At 36.9% G+C, this 15,512-nt stretch overlaps 1 protein-coding gene across 4 annotated transcripts in view; it reads left to right on the top strand.

Moving 5' to 3' along the window:
- ZFR (zinc finger RNA binding protein) overlaps positions 1-12,589 on the top strand; it is a 47,032-nt gene extending 34,443 nt beyond the window's left edge. For 2 of the 4 annotated variants that reach the window (XM_033520320.1, XM_015652952.2), the window contains 5 exons: positions 4,123-4,220; positions 5,041-5,136; positions 8,996-9,107; positions 9,203-9,300; positions 10,009-12,589. In XM_033520320.1, coding sequence (XP_033376211.1) covers positions 4,123-4,220; positions 5,041-5,136; positions 8,996-9,107; positions 9,203-9,300; positions 10,009-10,188 — 584 coding nt within the window. In that variant the 3' untranslated portion in view covers positions 10,189-12,589. The other 2 variants (XM_033520322.1, XM_015652953.2) reach the window with 2 other exon arrangements.
- The last annotated feature ends 2,923 nt before the right edge of the window (positions 12,590-15,512 follow it).

Here is a 15,512-nt window from a genome sequence, read left to right as displayed (position 1 = left end):
AAGCATGATTAATGTCTGCAGTACATTGGTTCTTTTTATTTATGGGTCAGATAAAATTAACTTTTGTTTCCTTTTAATCCTGTATTTTCATAGTCGAAAACGATCATAGCAAACAAGGTTCTGGTGTTTGACAGTGAACCTACAAATAGGAAATCTGAGGCTGTTTTAACACTTACCATATACAGGTTGAAAGAAATTGTATGTGTGTATGTATACATGTGCTTGTGTATATACGTATTTATATAAGCCACGGAGGTTTTTTTTATATTTCATCTCATCACTACATGTCCTCTAAAACACTTGAGGTTTTTATATTGCATTACTAAGTGTCCTGTAGCTGTGACTAGTGCATTTATAAGCAAGTTATGTTAACAAAGTCATCCTACATAATCAGAAAGAAAAATTTTCAACATGCATTCTGTGGTTTGGATGACTTCCAAAGAGTCTTAGAGAGCTTTTGTTTTAAGCTGTGCATATTATTCCTAGCTATAAAGGCTTTGTATGTATACTGTCAGACCCAACCAATTTTACTTGGTTTTGGACAGTCTGAGTGTAATATGACTCTGGGCTGAATCCAACCTTCCATATTATTTAAGTTTATAAAGAATGCATTTTATTATTAAATTAGACTAACCATTTAATGAAATTAACCTTGAACACCATGTTTATTTCTTGATGTACTGTGCAAATGTGCAGTATTGATTCCTGCTACAATACTGAATTTCAACTAAGTGGTTTCTGGCCCAAAATTTTATGATGTGGACTAAAGATAAAAGAAATTAAAATTCCTACCATCACCTCCCCTAAGTTATGCCACCAAAAGGAAACAAATCTGTATTTTTGTCTGACCCACACTTGAGTTAAATTATCTTTGTGAGTTTATTCACTGCTGAATGCAGTACTGCCTCTAGGCAAACAAAATCAAGTTAGATTTCTCTTCAAGACACTGAGCAGTATAAAATGGATGTGCAGAAAAGTTCATTTTTGAAACTGGAGCAAATAGAAGACTGAATTATCAATTATTGCAGCAAAGAAGTTCCTTATTCCGAAGACTGCTGCTTATTTGCTGCAGAGTAACAGTATGTTTTTGTGTTTTTCTTACTGCAGCTTCTCATGCTCTGTGTCTTACATTGGTTTAAAGTTCTCATTTTCCCTAGCCCGCTTGGGGAACTAGTTCAGGTATTAAGGAAGGCTTTACCGGAAGAACCAGTTGGAGTAAAGACACAGCCTGTGTCTTGCACGTGGAGAAGAATCATATTTGATGTGTTACTACATAAAAGGCTAAAAAAAACCGAAAACAGTGAAATTAAATTGTTAACCGCATAGCTACTGTTCCCTACAGTATTGTGCGTTTGACAGTTGACCAAATCTGATACATTTGAAGAGCTCTAACCCAGCTGTGGAGTCTTCCTTCTGCAAACAAATGTACATACTTACAAACACCTCTGTGTGTGCGCGTGTGTCTTTTTTATCCTTAGCTAACAGCCCCGGTCCAAAGCCTTCTAGCAGTGGGACTTGATTCCTGTCAGGGGTTGCTGCCAAGACATCGGAAGGATTTTTGACCAAGGTTTTCTAAAGCTCAGTGTCACACCTGCCATGCTTTACAAAGGAGGGGTTTGGATGCATAGTCCTAGCATCTGCTGTTACTTTGTGTTTGGTTTTTGTTTTTATTTTCTTTCCGTCTTTGTCTCACTCCTAGAATGAAGCAGTGTTCACACTAGTCTTATAATAGTTGACTGGATAAAATGTACTTTACATAATAAAACTTACCAAAATTGACATACCTGTTAACTTTTAATGAAGAGGTAGTGTGGACACAGCACGTCTAACTGAAGATTAACCCCTTATGTTTAGGCTAGCAATAAGTTATACAGGGTAAGAATTCATGCCCGTGTTTTGTAAATTAATTCCATTTTTGTCTTAGTTTAGTAGGGTGGTATGTTAGGCATCTGATTTTAGTTACACAGTCTTTAAGGGGTTAATCCTGAAATGTGAAACATATGCAAAAATCCACAGAATAAATATTACAGGAGTTCCCTTGATATATATTTTTTCAGTAGTACATGCCTCAGCAACTTCTGACTTTCAAAGTCTTAAGTTCCAAGGGTGTTCTTATGACAGCTATTAGTACCCCATTTTAGATAAACTTTTCCAGCACTAAGATTCTTTTCTGTACATTTAAGTTGCAATTCTTGTCAGTAAAACCATTTTACAAGTTGAAGGTTTTCAAAAGTAGAAATTTCAAATTATTTCATGAATTACTGTGCTGGAAGTTTGCACAGTGTCACCTATTTGTGTATTAGTTTTAGGAGAAAGTAAATAATTTACTGATTCGGCTATTGGCCCAACAGTATATATTTCCATTTTTTATTTCTCAGCCTTATTTTGCTACTTCCTCCTGTCATGGGTCTTCTCAGGATGTACTCATTGTCTCATATCTGTGTTGTACTCCTTTCATCACTTAGCTTTAGCTGGCACCCCTCTTGTATAGGTTTGGAGGGGATTTTTTTGTTGTTGTTTTTGTTCTGTTTTGGGCTTGTTTGGTTTTTTTTTAATCTGTTTTATTAAAAAAATCACTTTAAACATCTTCATTTGCTCTGTAATTGCATTGTTAGTAAATATTTTCATTTTTCCACTTTAATATTTAGTCTGTAAAATAGAGTATCTGTGTGAGAAGTTACATATGTTCTTCTCAACTTTGCTCTTATGAAGTCTTCACCTTTTTATCCTTGTGCGGAGCAATGGGACTATCCTATCAAAAGGCTCGTATCTGAATGTGGTACTTCACATTAAATTTAGTTACTTTAGTATTGCAAAACTATACCACCATGTTAATTCATGGCCTTTTAGCTCTGTATACTAATGAATACCTACTATTTTATGTTTGTGGTTTCAGAGCACAATTTCTGCAACATTCCTAAAAGCTTTTCGTTGCAGGCATGTTTCATGAGTCTCATTATTTTTTATTTTATTTTATTCCCTGGCTTAACCTAAATTTAGATCTTGGAAGAGTAAATTGTACTGCTTCAAACAGCCAGCTCCTGTGAAAAATGTGCCATTGAGTTAGAGGTTTTTGTTTTCATCTTATCTGGTGTATCACCAGTTATTCTAGCAACATATGTGAGGACTAGTCACCATAGCCATTTTCAGAATGAGTAAAAAAGTAACTTCTAACAGTGATCTGATTATATCCATATAGTTTCCAAGTAACTTTATGATACCATTTCACGTTGTTTAGTGGTAGTGCTTCCAGTTTCATTGATTAAACCAATTCTGTGAACTCTTCATTTTTGGTAGCAAAGCAGACAACTTGGTAATTAAATTATTTCCTGAACATTTAAATGGGCAATGTCTGCTGTGTTTTCTCCATCTTTCAGACATTTTGCTTTGCTTTTTAGACTACTCCTTTCTTTTCTTTATCTTGGTGAGTCTTACGTAAAGCAGTCCCTTTTCAGATCCTTCCTTGTATCCTAAGTGTTGCTGGAACACATATTATGGGCTGAGAACTTTTATTTATATGAGTAAGAGAGAAGGTACTAGAAAACAAGGAACTCCATAATATGGAAGAACATGTCACATTCCTTTAGTCAGGCTTTTAAAGTAAAATAATTTCAAGTTCCAGGCATGACAAAAATAACCTTATTACTAAACATTTAGTGCTTTTAAGATTTGTTATACTTAAACGTTTCTAGAATAGGTCCCAAATAGCATGTGACAATTAAAATTTAAAAGAAACTAAGTTCAAATGTTTCTTCTTGGCTAAAGTGGATTTTTGTGTTCCTTCTGTCTTGTCTTCTCTGTGCTGGTGCACTGTGTCCAACCATCCTTCCTTCAGTATTTAATTTTAGGAGATATGTGTTTTTCCAGTGTTAGCTAAGCATTGCATAATCAGCAATGCAATTGAAAATAACTTAAGAGCTGAAGTGCATTATGCTCTTGATCTTTTTACTGGGTCGATGCCCTAATCCTAATTGAGCAGCTACTGCTGAACATCTACATTACTCATTCAAGGGTTGAAACTTCAAATGGCATGTGTGACATTGAAGCTATTTAAGGAAGTGTCTTGCTCACCTGGTCAAACACCCATTCCTCACTGCATTTTGCCAATTCAATCCATTTTAGATGTAACCTCGGGTATGGTGAAAGACCCACCGGACGTCTTGGACAGGCAAAAATGCCTTGACGCTCTGGCTGCTCTACGCCACGCTAAGTGGTTCCAGGTTCGGAACATCATTTTACTTTCTTCTTGTAGCCTTATGAGAGATTAGTTCAGTTGCAATATGAATGTTTAACTGTGTGAAAACACTCAGCGTTGTTCATGCTAATAATACTTAATATTTCTCTGGTCCCTAAATTTAACTGTAGAAGGTTGAGTATGGAGGAGCTGCTTTATGCAGTTTTTGCTCATTTGACGTCATTTTTTTTTCCGGTCATTGAGAAGGCGATGTTGAAAGCTTGACTCGCTTGGGGTGATCATATGTTGTATATTTGTTATATATTCCATAAGGCTGCAGAGTAACTTTGCTTTAAATAATGGAATATGTGTTTAAAGCTTTGTGTTTAGATTTAAGCCTTTTTTTTCTATTTCTTTAAGTGCATTAAGTGTAGGGAATGAAAGGTGAGAAGCAACTGTTTGGTTTAGTGACTTTGCATTCTGGCAAAGGCACAATAAAGAAACCAAACAGATTCCCTTGACCTTTCAGTCTCTATACGTATTTCTTAGTTCTTTACTTTATCCTTTTTATTGCTAATATAGAAAAATACTGTATTTATTGTTTCAAATGAACATAGGTCAAAGTGTATAGGGGATCAAGAAATGTTATTCTTGTATAACCTGTGCACTTTGACTTCTGCCACCTTAAATTACTAACCCTGTATAAAATACTGCTGTAAATGGCAGCTCACGGAATAAAGTTGTAGAATGATTTGTTTCAATCTTGCATCTGAGCTTCCATTGAACAGTGGTGTTTTAGTCTTTCAACACGTCCTGTTTGCTATGGGTGCAGGGGTTAATTAATTTGATTTTGTATTGCTCTCAAGGCTAGAGCTAATGGTCTGCAGTCCTGTGTGATTATCATACGTATTCTTCGTGACCTCTGTCAGCGGGTTCCTACTTGGTCTGATTTTCCAAGCTGGGTAAGTAATGTTTTTTTTTTTAATTGGTCTTCTTAATAAATATGCTTCTACAAGGAAATTATAGGGAAGTATACAGTTTTTACAATTAATACAATTTTTAAATTCAGACTTTTTCAACGTATAATGTAGGATTTTGGGGTCTTTTTTGGCTAACAAATCCAGATTCCCTCTTAAAATACAGTTTCTGAGGTTTTTTCATCTGTAGCTGGAAGTTATTATTTTTAACAAAATAAATTTTCTTGTCCTTTTCTATTCTTTGTAGGTAGATTAATATTCTAGGTTTTAGCATTTTTTTCCTTTACTCTGTATAATAGAATTTCTTACCACCTATTCTGAATTGCTTGGAGTTTGCTGAAACTTACCTAAAATAATGTCAGTTGTGCCCAAATAGTTCTGTGATAACAGAAAGAACTCAAAAAAACACAGTAATTCTTATGATTATTATGTCCCTTTCACAAGGTGAAGTACCACAGTACTTCAGTACAGCTTGTGGTTGTGTCATCATCATATTTTAGTCAGTGTCACTTAAATCTCTAGGTTGTATCAGGTCACCTTTCTTAATTCAGTTGAATGTTCTTGGAGCACTCCTTTTGCATTGACTACCTTACAAAAGCTCCAAATATTAAATGATATACAAGATGTGGATTGGACAAAGTTAGTCTGAAACAAATACCTGAAGCATATCATGTGGAAGTAAACCTAGCTCCGACTGTTGTGTTTTGCAGACCAAATCCAGTTGTACTGTGCTCCTTCCTTCTCAGTTTTGACAGCAAGAGCACTAACATTGTTTTGAACAGTTGACTTCATTTAGATGAGAAATGTTTTACAGCTCCACTAAGGTTACAGATAGTTTTATTAAATTACTTCTCATAATAATTAATTGCTTCTGGAAAGGAAGTGGAGCAGTAACATCTGTGTTTTTTTAAATATTTAAAAGGAAAAAAATAGTGCTAGTTTCAGTACTGCATTTCATGAAAAGTACACTAAACAAATACAGCTTAAAAGATGCTAAAAAGTGCTCTCTTAATATCACTATGATACTGAGTTGCCAGAGAATGAACCTTGGCATACTTTTAGAAAAATATCCTTGCAACTACTGTAACACAAAGCAGGGACATGTGTGAAGAGCAAAGAATGTGGCTTTTTAATTCTCACATTATGTGTTCCAAGGCACATCCAGAAGGGAGGAGAGATGTGCAGCTGTGTGTCAGACCTTGCTGCATCTCAGTTCTCTCCAAGAACGATTCCTGGTACCTGATGCGTTCTCAGTGAGATGGATCAGCACTGAACTGATGTCAGCTGTTCTTTTGGCCAGTAGGAAAAGTCTACTGATAATAAACAATGACAAAATGAAAGTGGTAATTTCAGTCAGTACAGATGGAATTTCATAGATTGGAGTAGTACAGATTTCTGGATTCTCCTACCCTCTGTACTAGAAAACCTACAAACAAAAGAGATGATAGCTTTTTTAAAAAAAACATAAGTAGTTGTAAAAATAGAAGTTAATGGGAAGCCTGAATGTTCACAGTATTAGCTTTTCATGTGGCTCAAAGTGAAAACTAAAATAGAAGAATTTTGTCAGGTTCCTACACATTATTCAAATTTGAAATCCAGCCTTTTGTCCACATAAACACCAGGACATCATAATTCACATTTTCCTAGGACTGAGTTACAAACTTCAGTATATTATATGAGGATCCAAAAGAACAAGGTTTTTATAAATGCAAATCCAAGATCTGCTTTTTTTTTTTGTTTATTGATGCACTTGAAAATATCTAAATTACTGTTGCCAAATCCTGACTGATACAGCGGGAGGATGGAACTAATTGAGCAATTCAATTTAGTAATTGAAATCTGTCACTTAAATGGAGCTGAAATAGAAAGGAATGGGCACCTTTAGTGAAGAGTACTGCCTGTAGTTACTTGCACACATCAGAATAAATATTTATACCTTTAAAGGAAGAACAAAAGATAGCTTTTGAACAACTGTAGGTGTGGTGAGGAGGACAAGGCCCAAATAACAAGTACCTCCAAAAAACCCACCAAAAAACATTGTTTGATAATAAACTTGCAGTTTAAAAGCCTTAAACCTTTAAAGAGGTAGCAGTGAATACTTATCTAATCCTGGGAAAGCGATCTAAGAGAATTTAGTCCTTTCTTTTATAAATACTTTTATAGGTTCTTCTGTAAAAAAATAGTGCATATAAAAGTGAATAAAGGAATATTCACAGAAAAAAACGACCAGGACTTAAAACACAGCTATTTATTTAAGCCATTTTAACTAACATCAAATAATGTATACATTTCAGAAAATTATTACTAATTATAATAATATATTAAAAATATTATCACAGAGTTTTTTTACATTGTTTTAACATCTGAGTTAGTGTTGGTTGATAACCAGGAGAAAAATTGCTTTGACCTTCAGTTTTGCTACTGAAGGACTAGTGAAGATATTAAGCATTTTAAGAACATTAAATTTTTGATTTTATAAGTTTCCATACTCTTGTATAAAAAACTATTTCTATTTTTTGATAGCATCCTATCCTATTTCATTAGGTATACTATGTATTGTATTCATGTGGCTGACAGAATCAAGTGTCCCAGAGTGTTTCATACTCTCAAAAATGGCTGGACAAGTTGTCTGCCTGTATATAGATTGTATAAACTAACACAAAATTATTTAGCGACTTGTGATGGGAAGAAGCCCATCATAGAATCACTGAATTGTTCAGGCTGGAAAAGACCTTGAAGAACATAAAGTCCAGTTGTTAACCCAGCAGCACTAAACCATGTCCTTAATTCCAATATCCACGTGTTTTGTGAACTCTTCCAGGGACAGTAACTGTCAACTTCCTGGGCACTCTGTTCCAAGCTTTACAACCCTTTCAGTCAAAACATTTTTTCCCAATATCTATTCTAAACCTTGCCTGATGCAACTTAAGGCCATTTCCTCTTGTCCTATCACCAATTACGTGGGAGAAGATACTAACCCCCTCCCTGTCTACACCCTCCTTTCAGGTAGTTATACAGAACAGTAAGGTCACCCCTGAGCCTCCTTTTCTCCAGGTTAAGCACCCCCAGCTCCCTCAGCAGTTCTTTGTGCTCTATATCCTCCCCCAGCTCTGTTCCCCTTCTCTGGACATGCTTCACCACCTCAGTCTCTTTCTTGTGAGTGGCCCAGAACTGAACACAGGATTCAAGATGTGGCCCTCACCAGTGCCCAGCACAGGACAGTCACTGTTCTGGTCCTGCTGGCCCCATCATTGCTGATACATTCAGGATGTCCTTGGCATTCCTGGCCACCTGGGCACACACTGGCTCATGTTCAGCCACTGTTGACCAGCACCCCCAGGGCCTTTCCCACTGGGCAGCTTTCCAGCCACTCTGTCCCAGCCTGGAGCTGCAGGGAGCTCTTGTGAGCCAAGGGCAGGACCCAGCACTTGGCCTGGTTGAGCCTCACACAACGGGCCTCAGCCCATGGATCCAGCTTGTGCAGATCCCTCTGCAGAGCCTTCCTGCCTTCCAGAGGATCAGCACTCCCACCCAGCTTGGTGTCATCTGTGAACTGGCTGAGGCTGCTCTCGATTCCCTCATCCAGATCATGAATAAACAGGATTGGGCCCAAAACTGAGCCCCAGAGGACACCACCCATGACCAGCTGCCAGTATCAGTGCTCACTGTTAATCTGGCACCACCTTTATAAAATAACTGGGGTTTCTTTCTATTTTAACTGAGTGTTCTACAATGTGTAATGTTCTTCAAAATTCAAGAATCAAAATTGTCTACTGAGGAGCAGTAGAAGCTTTATTCTTAGTCCATCTTCTAATTTGGCTGAATCCTTCTGTTGTTGGTCTAGGCTATGGAGTTGCTTGTGGAAAAAGCAATTAGCAGCGCAACTGGACCACAGAGTCCTGGAGATGCACTAAGAAGAGTTTTTGAGTGTATATCTTCAGGAATCATCCTTAAAGGCAAGTTGCCTTTTATGTATACTTACACTTAACTAATCTGTAATCTTGCTTGTAATTAGGTAAAGATGTGCTACTAATTAGCCTGATTGTTGTAGGTGGTCCTGGCCTTCTGGACCCTTGTGAAAAGGATCCTTTTGATACACTTGCTGTAATGACAGATCAGCAACGAGAGGATATTACTTCAAGTGCACAGGTAAGGGAATGTAGGTGTGAAATAACTAAATTTGAGGGATGGTTTTGTTTTGGTTCTGGTTTTTTTAATGGAGCTTTATATTGGATGTGAATTTTGTTTTCTCAGAATGTAATCATATCTTACCAGTCTTAAGCTAAGCATTGAACATACCACAGCATAGGAGGTATGTTCATAGTGGTTCACAGTGTTCATTATTTATTGAAATAAATTTATTTTCCAAAAAATTTTGTAGCATTGTCATCTATATATATAGATCTAGATCTAGATCTGTAAACAGGCTTATTCTAACAGCACTATATTACTAGATTGGAAATATTTTAAGTATATCTGTAAGGTTTATATGACAGTAATGACCATTTGTGCTTGCAGTTTAAGAGGTTACTGCCTCTGCCTCTTCATTTGATCCTTTTGTTAATGGTTCCTGATCATGTGTCACCTAACATGACATGTGACAAGCCTTGGCTGCTTCAGCACAAGCCCAGAAGCCCAAGCACATGAACATTAAGCTAAGTTGCTCCACTTACAGAAGCAGCAAATGTGACATAGACATTTTATTGTGTTGACTTTGTTGGGAGACAGAAAGTTGGGATAATTAGAGCTATTGGTAATACCACACATCCCTAATGTTCTTCCCTAGTTGTTTTACAAAGTACTCAAAGCGGACATTTGTTTGTAACACAAGTAACTTTTCCTTACCTTTTTTTCTAGTTTGCGCTGAGGCTCCTTGCATTCCGTCAGATACACAAAGTTCTAGGAATGGATCCGTTACCACAGATGAATCAACGCTTCAACATCCATAATAATCGTAAAAGGAGAAGGGACAGTGATGGGGTTGATGGGTTTGAAGCAGAGGGAAAGAAGGACAAAAAAGATTATGATAACTTTTAAAAATGTTTGTTATCATTGCTAATATTGATGGTAATGAAAAGTCCATTTGTTGCCTTGCTTTTACTTCATTCATAATGATGTCTGTTTAAAACATCCAAAACCAGCTTCTGAATTAGATTTGGAAGAGAACAACCTAGTTCTTCTGTGAGAGTCTGAATATTTTAATTGGATGTACTGTACCAGACAAATTATGGATGGAAAGACTGCAAATGGAAACTTGTTATAGGAAAAAACAGTTTTCCCTCATAGCATTTTCTTTAAATGTGTTGCTAATTTTAGTATCTTTACTTCATTTTTTTTGTCTTTTTTATTAACAAGTGCATTGTCTTCCTATCTTGTCTGTATTTAATGCAGCATTGTGCTTCTGTTGCTATGTGTATTTTGACCTTTTATTTAGAAGTATTTTTGTTTGCCTTTGACACTAGTTGTATGAGTTACTTTGTGTTAGGTGGTAGAACTGTTCCCCTCCCAATTACTATTTTACAGAAGGTTTTTTTCTTTTTTTGTAAAGTGAGACTGCAGGATCATGTTTTTTTCTAAATGTGAAGGGGTTACAACACATAATTGTCCTGCCATTTGAGTGCTCAGAATTAAATGTTTTTGCCAATCTTGTGGCATTTGTCTCCTTAGTGTGATATAACAATGTAATTAAGACAAATTTGTGTTAATCTAATCGAGTTTGCTGTTAGTTGTGCATTAGCAGTATAAAAGCTAATATATACAGTATGGTCTTGCAACAGTTTTAAAGCCGCTGCATAATTGATCAAAGATTTGCATGATGGTTTGTTGTTTTGTTTTTTTTTTTTTATAGAAGGGCTTTTAAAACTATTACCTTAGGTTAAATGCATAGGTCTTTGTATGATTGACTTCGTGACATAGCAAGGCCAAAAAATAACTTTCTGAATTTCTTTTCTCAACAAGCAAAGGTGGGCATTTTCCATTTAGACAAAGTTAGTCATTCTTTTCAGTCAACTTTGTCAATATGGTATTAATGCCTCTCAGCCCTTGAAATAAATGTTTGTCATATCAGTGCCTGTGAGGTTATTCCTTATATCTGTTCCTGTATAAACTTTCTGTGACTTTTTTCAATAATTCAAATTTTAAAAGTGAAGTATTACTCAAAAAGTGATGGTTATTGAAGAAAAAAACCAGAAAATTATTTGCTGTGGCCATAGTGTATGCTTATGTCTCTTTCAAAAATCTAAATATAGCAGTGGTGTAAGTAAAGTTACATCATACTGTTGATGTATGCTCTGGTACACAGGTGTGATTTGTTGTCACAGCACTACAGTGGAATACACAAATAAAAGTTAAAATTTATTAAACTACTAAAATTCATTACACACTGGAAACAGAAGTTTCACTTACTCTGTTAAATGTGTATTATGCTTCTTTGCAAACCCATAAAATACAGATTAACATAGACTTACATTCCGGTAGCTACTTTATCGATGGCTGTAGGAGAGTATCACATGTGACAAAGATAATCTGTTATTTCTGATACCATTTATTAAGAAAAGCCCAACTTCTGTTCCATTTCAAGGTCGAATTTGTCTTTGACCTTTTTAATAAGCAACTATTGGAGCAGGGGGGATATTTCTGTTCCCAGCATCTACTGCTAACCAGCGTGGGCCTATGGAATAAAAATACAATATTTTAGAAAAATAGAGGGAATCTAAAGTCTTAAAAAGAAAAACACTTAATAATAGTGTTCTGTGAGCATGAGAGTGCAATTTTCAAGGTAGTGATTATAAGGGGTTAGCATATAAAAGTAAAGCTTTCTCATTGTAGGAAAGCTTTCTAAATAATTAGAAATACAAAAAGCAGAAATGCTTTGAAGTTACTTTAAAAAATTACTCTCATTTCGTTGTCCAGCCTTCATGCATAGCTCCAAGCATATGCTTGTTCTAGGGGATATCTTGCTGCCATCGTGTCTAGTTAGCCATTACTATTTATTTTGAAAGCTACAGGTGCTATTCATGTGGCTAGTTCAACTCCATACCAAAGTTTCTTTCCTCATAAGGCAAACTTGTCTATTCAGGAATGTGACCCTAAAACATAGGATTAAAAAGGTCAAAGATGTATTTTAGATTTTCTGTATTTTTGTTCTACTGGCTTTTAGCTCCTAACCAGTTTCTGGATCTTTTGAAATATTGTATACTTAAAGTGATTCCACATTAAATATGAAGCTGTGACCATGATTTTTGTGCTGTGTCGTGAAAGGTGAATTTGCAGTTTGTTTCTGGTGTTCCTGTCCATTTTAATGGATAACTTCTGACTCTTGTTAACAAATCTAAGAATGTAAAATCAAGATTTTCAAACGTCTACAGCTAGCTTTCACTTAAATACTACACTGTGCACTTAGGAAGTTAAAACTGACTAAATAAATATTTTAATATCCTGTGTTTTGGTAATGCTAGCAGTTTACTAATAAGCACTTTTTTAATTCATTTTTTATTCAGCAGTGCTATTTGTTAAATCCCACAATCACAAACACTGTAGTCCTCATTCACAAAAGGGAAATGTACACAGAGCCATGCTCACCTAAGAGGAACAGTTTATGAACATGTGAGCTGTTCTGTTTTAAAGCTTTCTCTTACTTTGACTTGTCTTCCTAGTTTATAAGTGCATCCTGTCCATGAGCAGTGTGATTTCACATGGATGGTGTGCATAAAGACACGGCCAGAAGTTAAAGTCTCTTAGACATAGTCCATTGACTTCTTACCCTTTTATGAAATTCTAGATGAACAGTTAAACTTACAGAACTATTGAATATGATGGGTTCGTTTGAAGCTTCTATTTTTAGACCTTTTAGTACTTAAAATTGTTCTGCCTAGAAAACTACAAACAATTGGAATCAACTTTAAATATTCCTGCAACAATTCGTATGCATGTTTAACATTCTTGTTGCTGGTTGAATATCTGCTGATAATTAGTCTGTTAAGTAATCACACAATGACGAATTCATTTCTTTATTAAGCAATTAAGACTTGTTTGGACCAACTAAGCAGATTTGAATAGCATAACAGTGAATTTGAGTAATGGTGGAGAGTAGACACAGTTAGCAATGGTTTCTTCCATGTATATTTCAGTTTTACAAAGTACAAAGTGATAGAATCAACAAAAACATCTTTTTTTCCTTCTTTTTTTTTTTTTTTTTAATTTTTAAGCTGTAAACCAAAGAGCCTTCTAGCAAAAAAGGCTAGCAAATTAATTTTCTTCTGTGAGATTCTTTTATAAGTCTTCTCAGAAGATCTTTTTATCCTTCATTGTGATATTTCTCAGACTTCCAAAATGAAACAATTAGCTGGTCTTTCTGGGGAAGAAAAAGAAAAATCCAAGGGGTTTTATCTATAGACTTACTACAGCAGTTTTCATTTATATCCAAATAAAAATCAGACTTCATTCTGTAAATATCTGTAAATGTGTATTCTTACATTTTGATCCACTTTTTTCATTCACATTATGTAAGTCTGAGAGAAGCTTGCCGTTGTTTATTGAACTTTCTGATCATTTACAATTTGTATTTTAAGAAACACTGCCCCTAATAATACTCAGCAAGTGTCCAATTGCCACCAAGGGCAAAAGTTACTGTTTTTCAGGGACTGGCAGCTCTTGCTGGAGATCTTGACTCTGCACAGTGCACACCTTCCCACATGTCATGGTTCTTACATACCTGTGTTGGTAAGGGTCATCCTTTAGATACATCTGTTTTCTTAACCTGTTCTGGAAAGCCATGGCCACCAGTATTTATTGCAGGGTAGTTCTAAGCCTACCAGCTTGCAGAGGCTCAGCCATTAGCTTTAATACTTTCACATATATTCTGCATCAGTCCTGTTTGAGATTGATACCCTGAATCACAATAAACATAGAATGGGATCAAGAAAACTTTGTGGATTTTCTAAGTTTCCTGTACTTAAAAATTTAAGACTGCAGAATGGAGTAGCTGACCAAGAGAAAATAAATGGCTTTCTACAGTAAAAAGGTTCCTTTAACATTAAAATTGAGACAAAAGGCCTCTTGATTCACACAAGAATCACAAACCTTGCTCCTTATGTAACCTCTTTCCTTTTCTGCATGCTGTATTGTGTTTGTATCAGTACTATGCATATATGATCAGACTATGTAAGACAGCTTTATCACAGACTCCTGGCACATATTTAAGTTTGCCAGTAATTTTCTGGTTATACAATTTATGGAATAATATGGGAGAGATGGCAGTGCCTGAATACAGGAGTTTACTGTCATGTTTTACATGCTCCTGGGGTATGTGCTCCTCCAAAAGGGGATGGGTTTCTCAGAGGTGCAGGCCCACCGGTGCCAGTCCCACATGGATACCTCAGTATGGTTTAGGATGTCAAGAATGTCACTGCTTAGGTAACTACTTCATATTTTCCTGAGAGAAAGGCATGCTACATTTAAGAACTGGAGCCAGAGTGATCCAGGATGTTGCCAGTAATAGTCATGTGAAACTGCAACTTCAGGAAAGTGGAATAATCATTGTGGTAGCAGCAGCAGAGTGTGCTTGTCACAAGAAAAGTGTCTGTGATTATTAAGTGCTATCCCAGTTGCTACCTACAATAACTTCAATAATTTATTTTATTTGTAAGTGGAAAGCAAATAAAATAGAACAGACTCTTCCAATTGGAAGGGACCTACAGTGATTGTCCAGTCACCTGTCTGCCCACTTCAGGGCTGGCCAAGTTCCAGCACGTTGCTAAGGGCACTGTCCAAGTGCCTTGGAGCAGTGACAGACTGGGGCATTGACAGCTTTTCTAGGAAGCTGTTCCAGTGCTTGACCACCCTCTCTTTATAGAAATGCCTCCTGATGGCCAGTCAAAAGCTCTCCTGGTGCAGCCGTGAGCCACTCCCTCCTGTCCTGTCCCTGGGTTACAGGGAGGAGAGCTCAGCACCTGCCGGTGCCCTTCCCCTCTTCAGGAAGCTGCAGAGAGCACTGGGGTCACCCTTCAGCCAGCCTCCCTTTCTCCCAACTGGACAAGCCCAAATTCCTCAGCTGCTGCTCACAGGAAGTTCCTTCCAGCCCTCCCACCAGCTTTGTTTTCCTCCTCGGGACACTTTCAAAGACCTTCCCCTTCTCCTCCACCTGCAGGGCCCAGGTTGAGGCCGCCCCAAGGCTGAGCCCAGCGGGACCATCCCCTCTCTGGGCCGGTTGTGCCGTGCTCGGTGCTCTGGGATGGGGTTTGTGCTCAGGGCTCTGGGATGGGGTTTGTGCTCAGGGCTCTGGGATGGGCTTTGTGCTCAGGGCTCTGGGATGGGGTTTGTGCTCAGTGCTCTGGGATGGGGTTTGTGCTCAGGGCTCTGGG

Source organism: Parus major, chromosome Z, assembly GCF_001522545.3.
Source record: "Parus major isolate Abel chromosome Z, Parus_major1.1, whole genome shotgun sequence".
In the NCBI taxonomy this organism is placed as follows: Eukaryota; Metazoa; Chordata; class Aves; order Passeriformes; family Paridae; genus Parus; species Parus major.
This window is presented reverse-complemented; position numbering and strand designations above follow the sequence as displayed.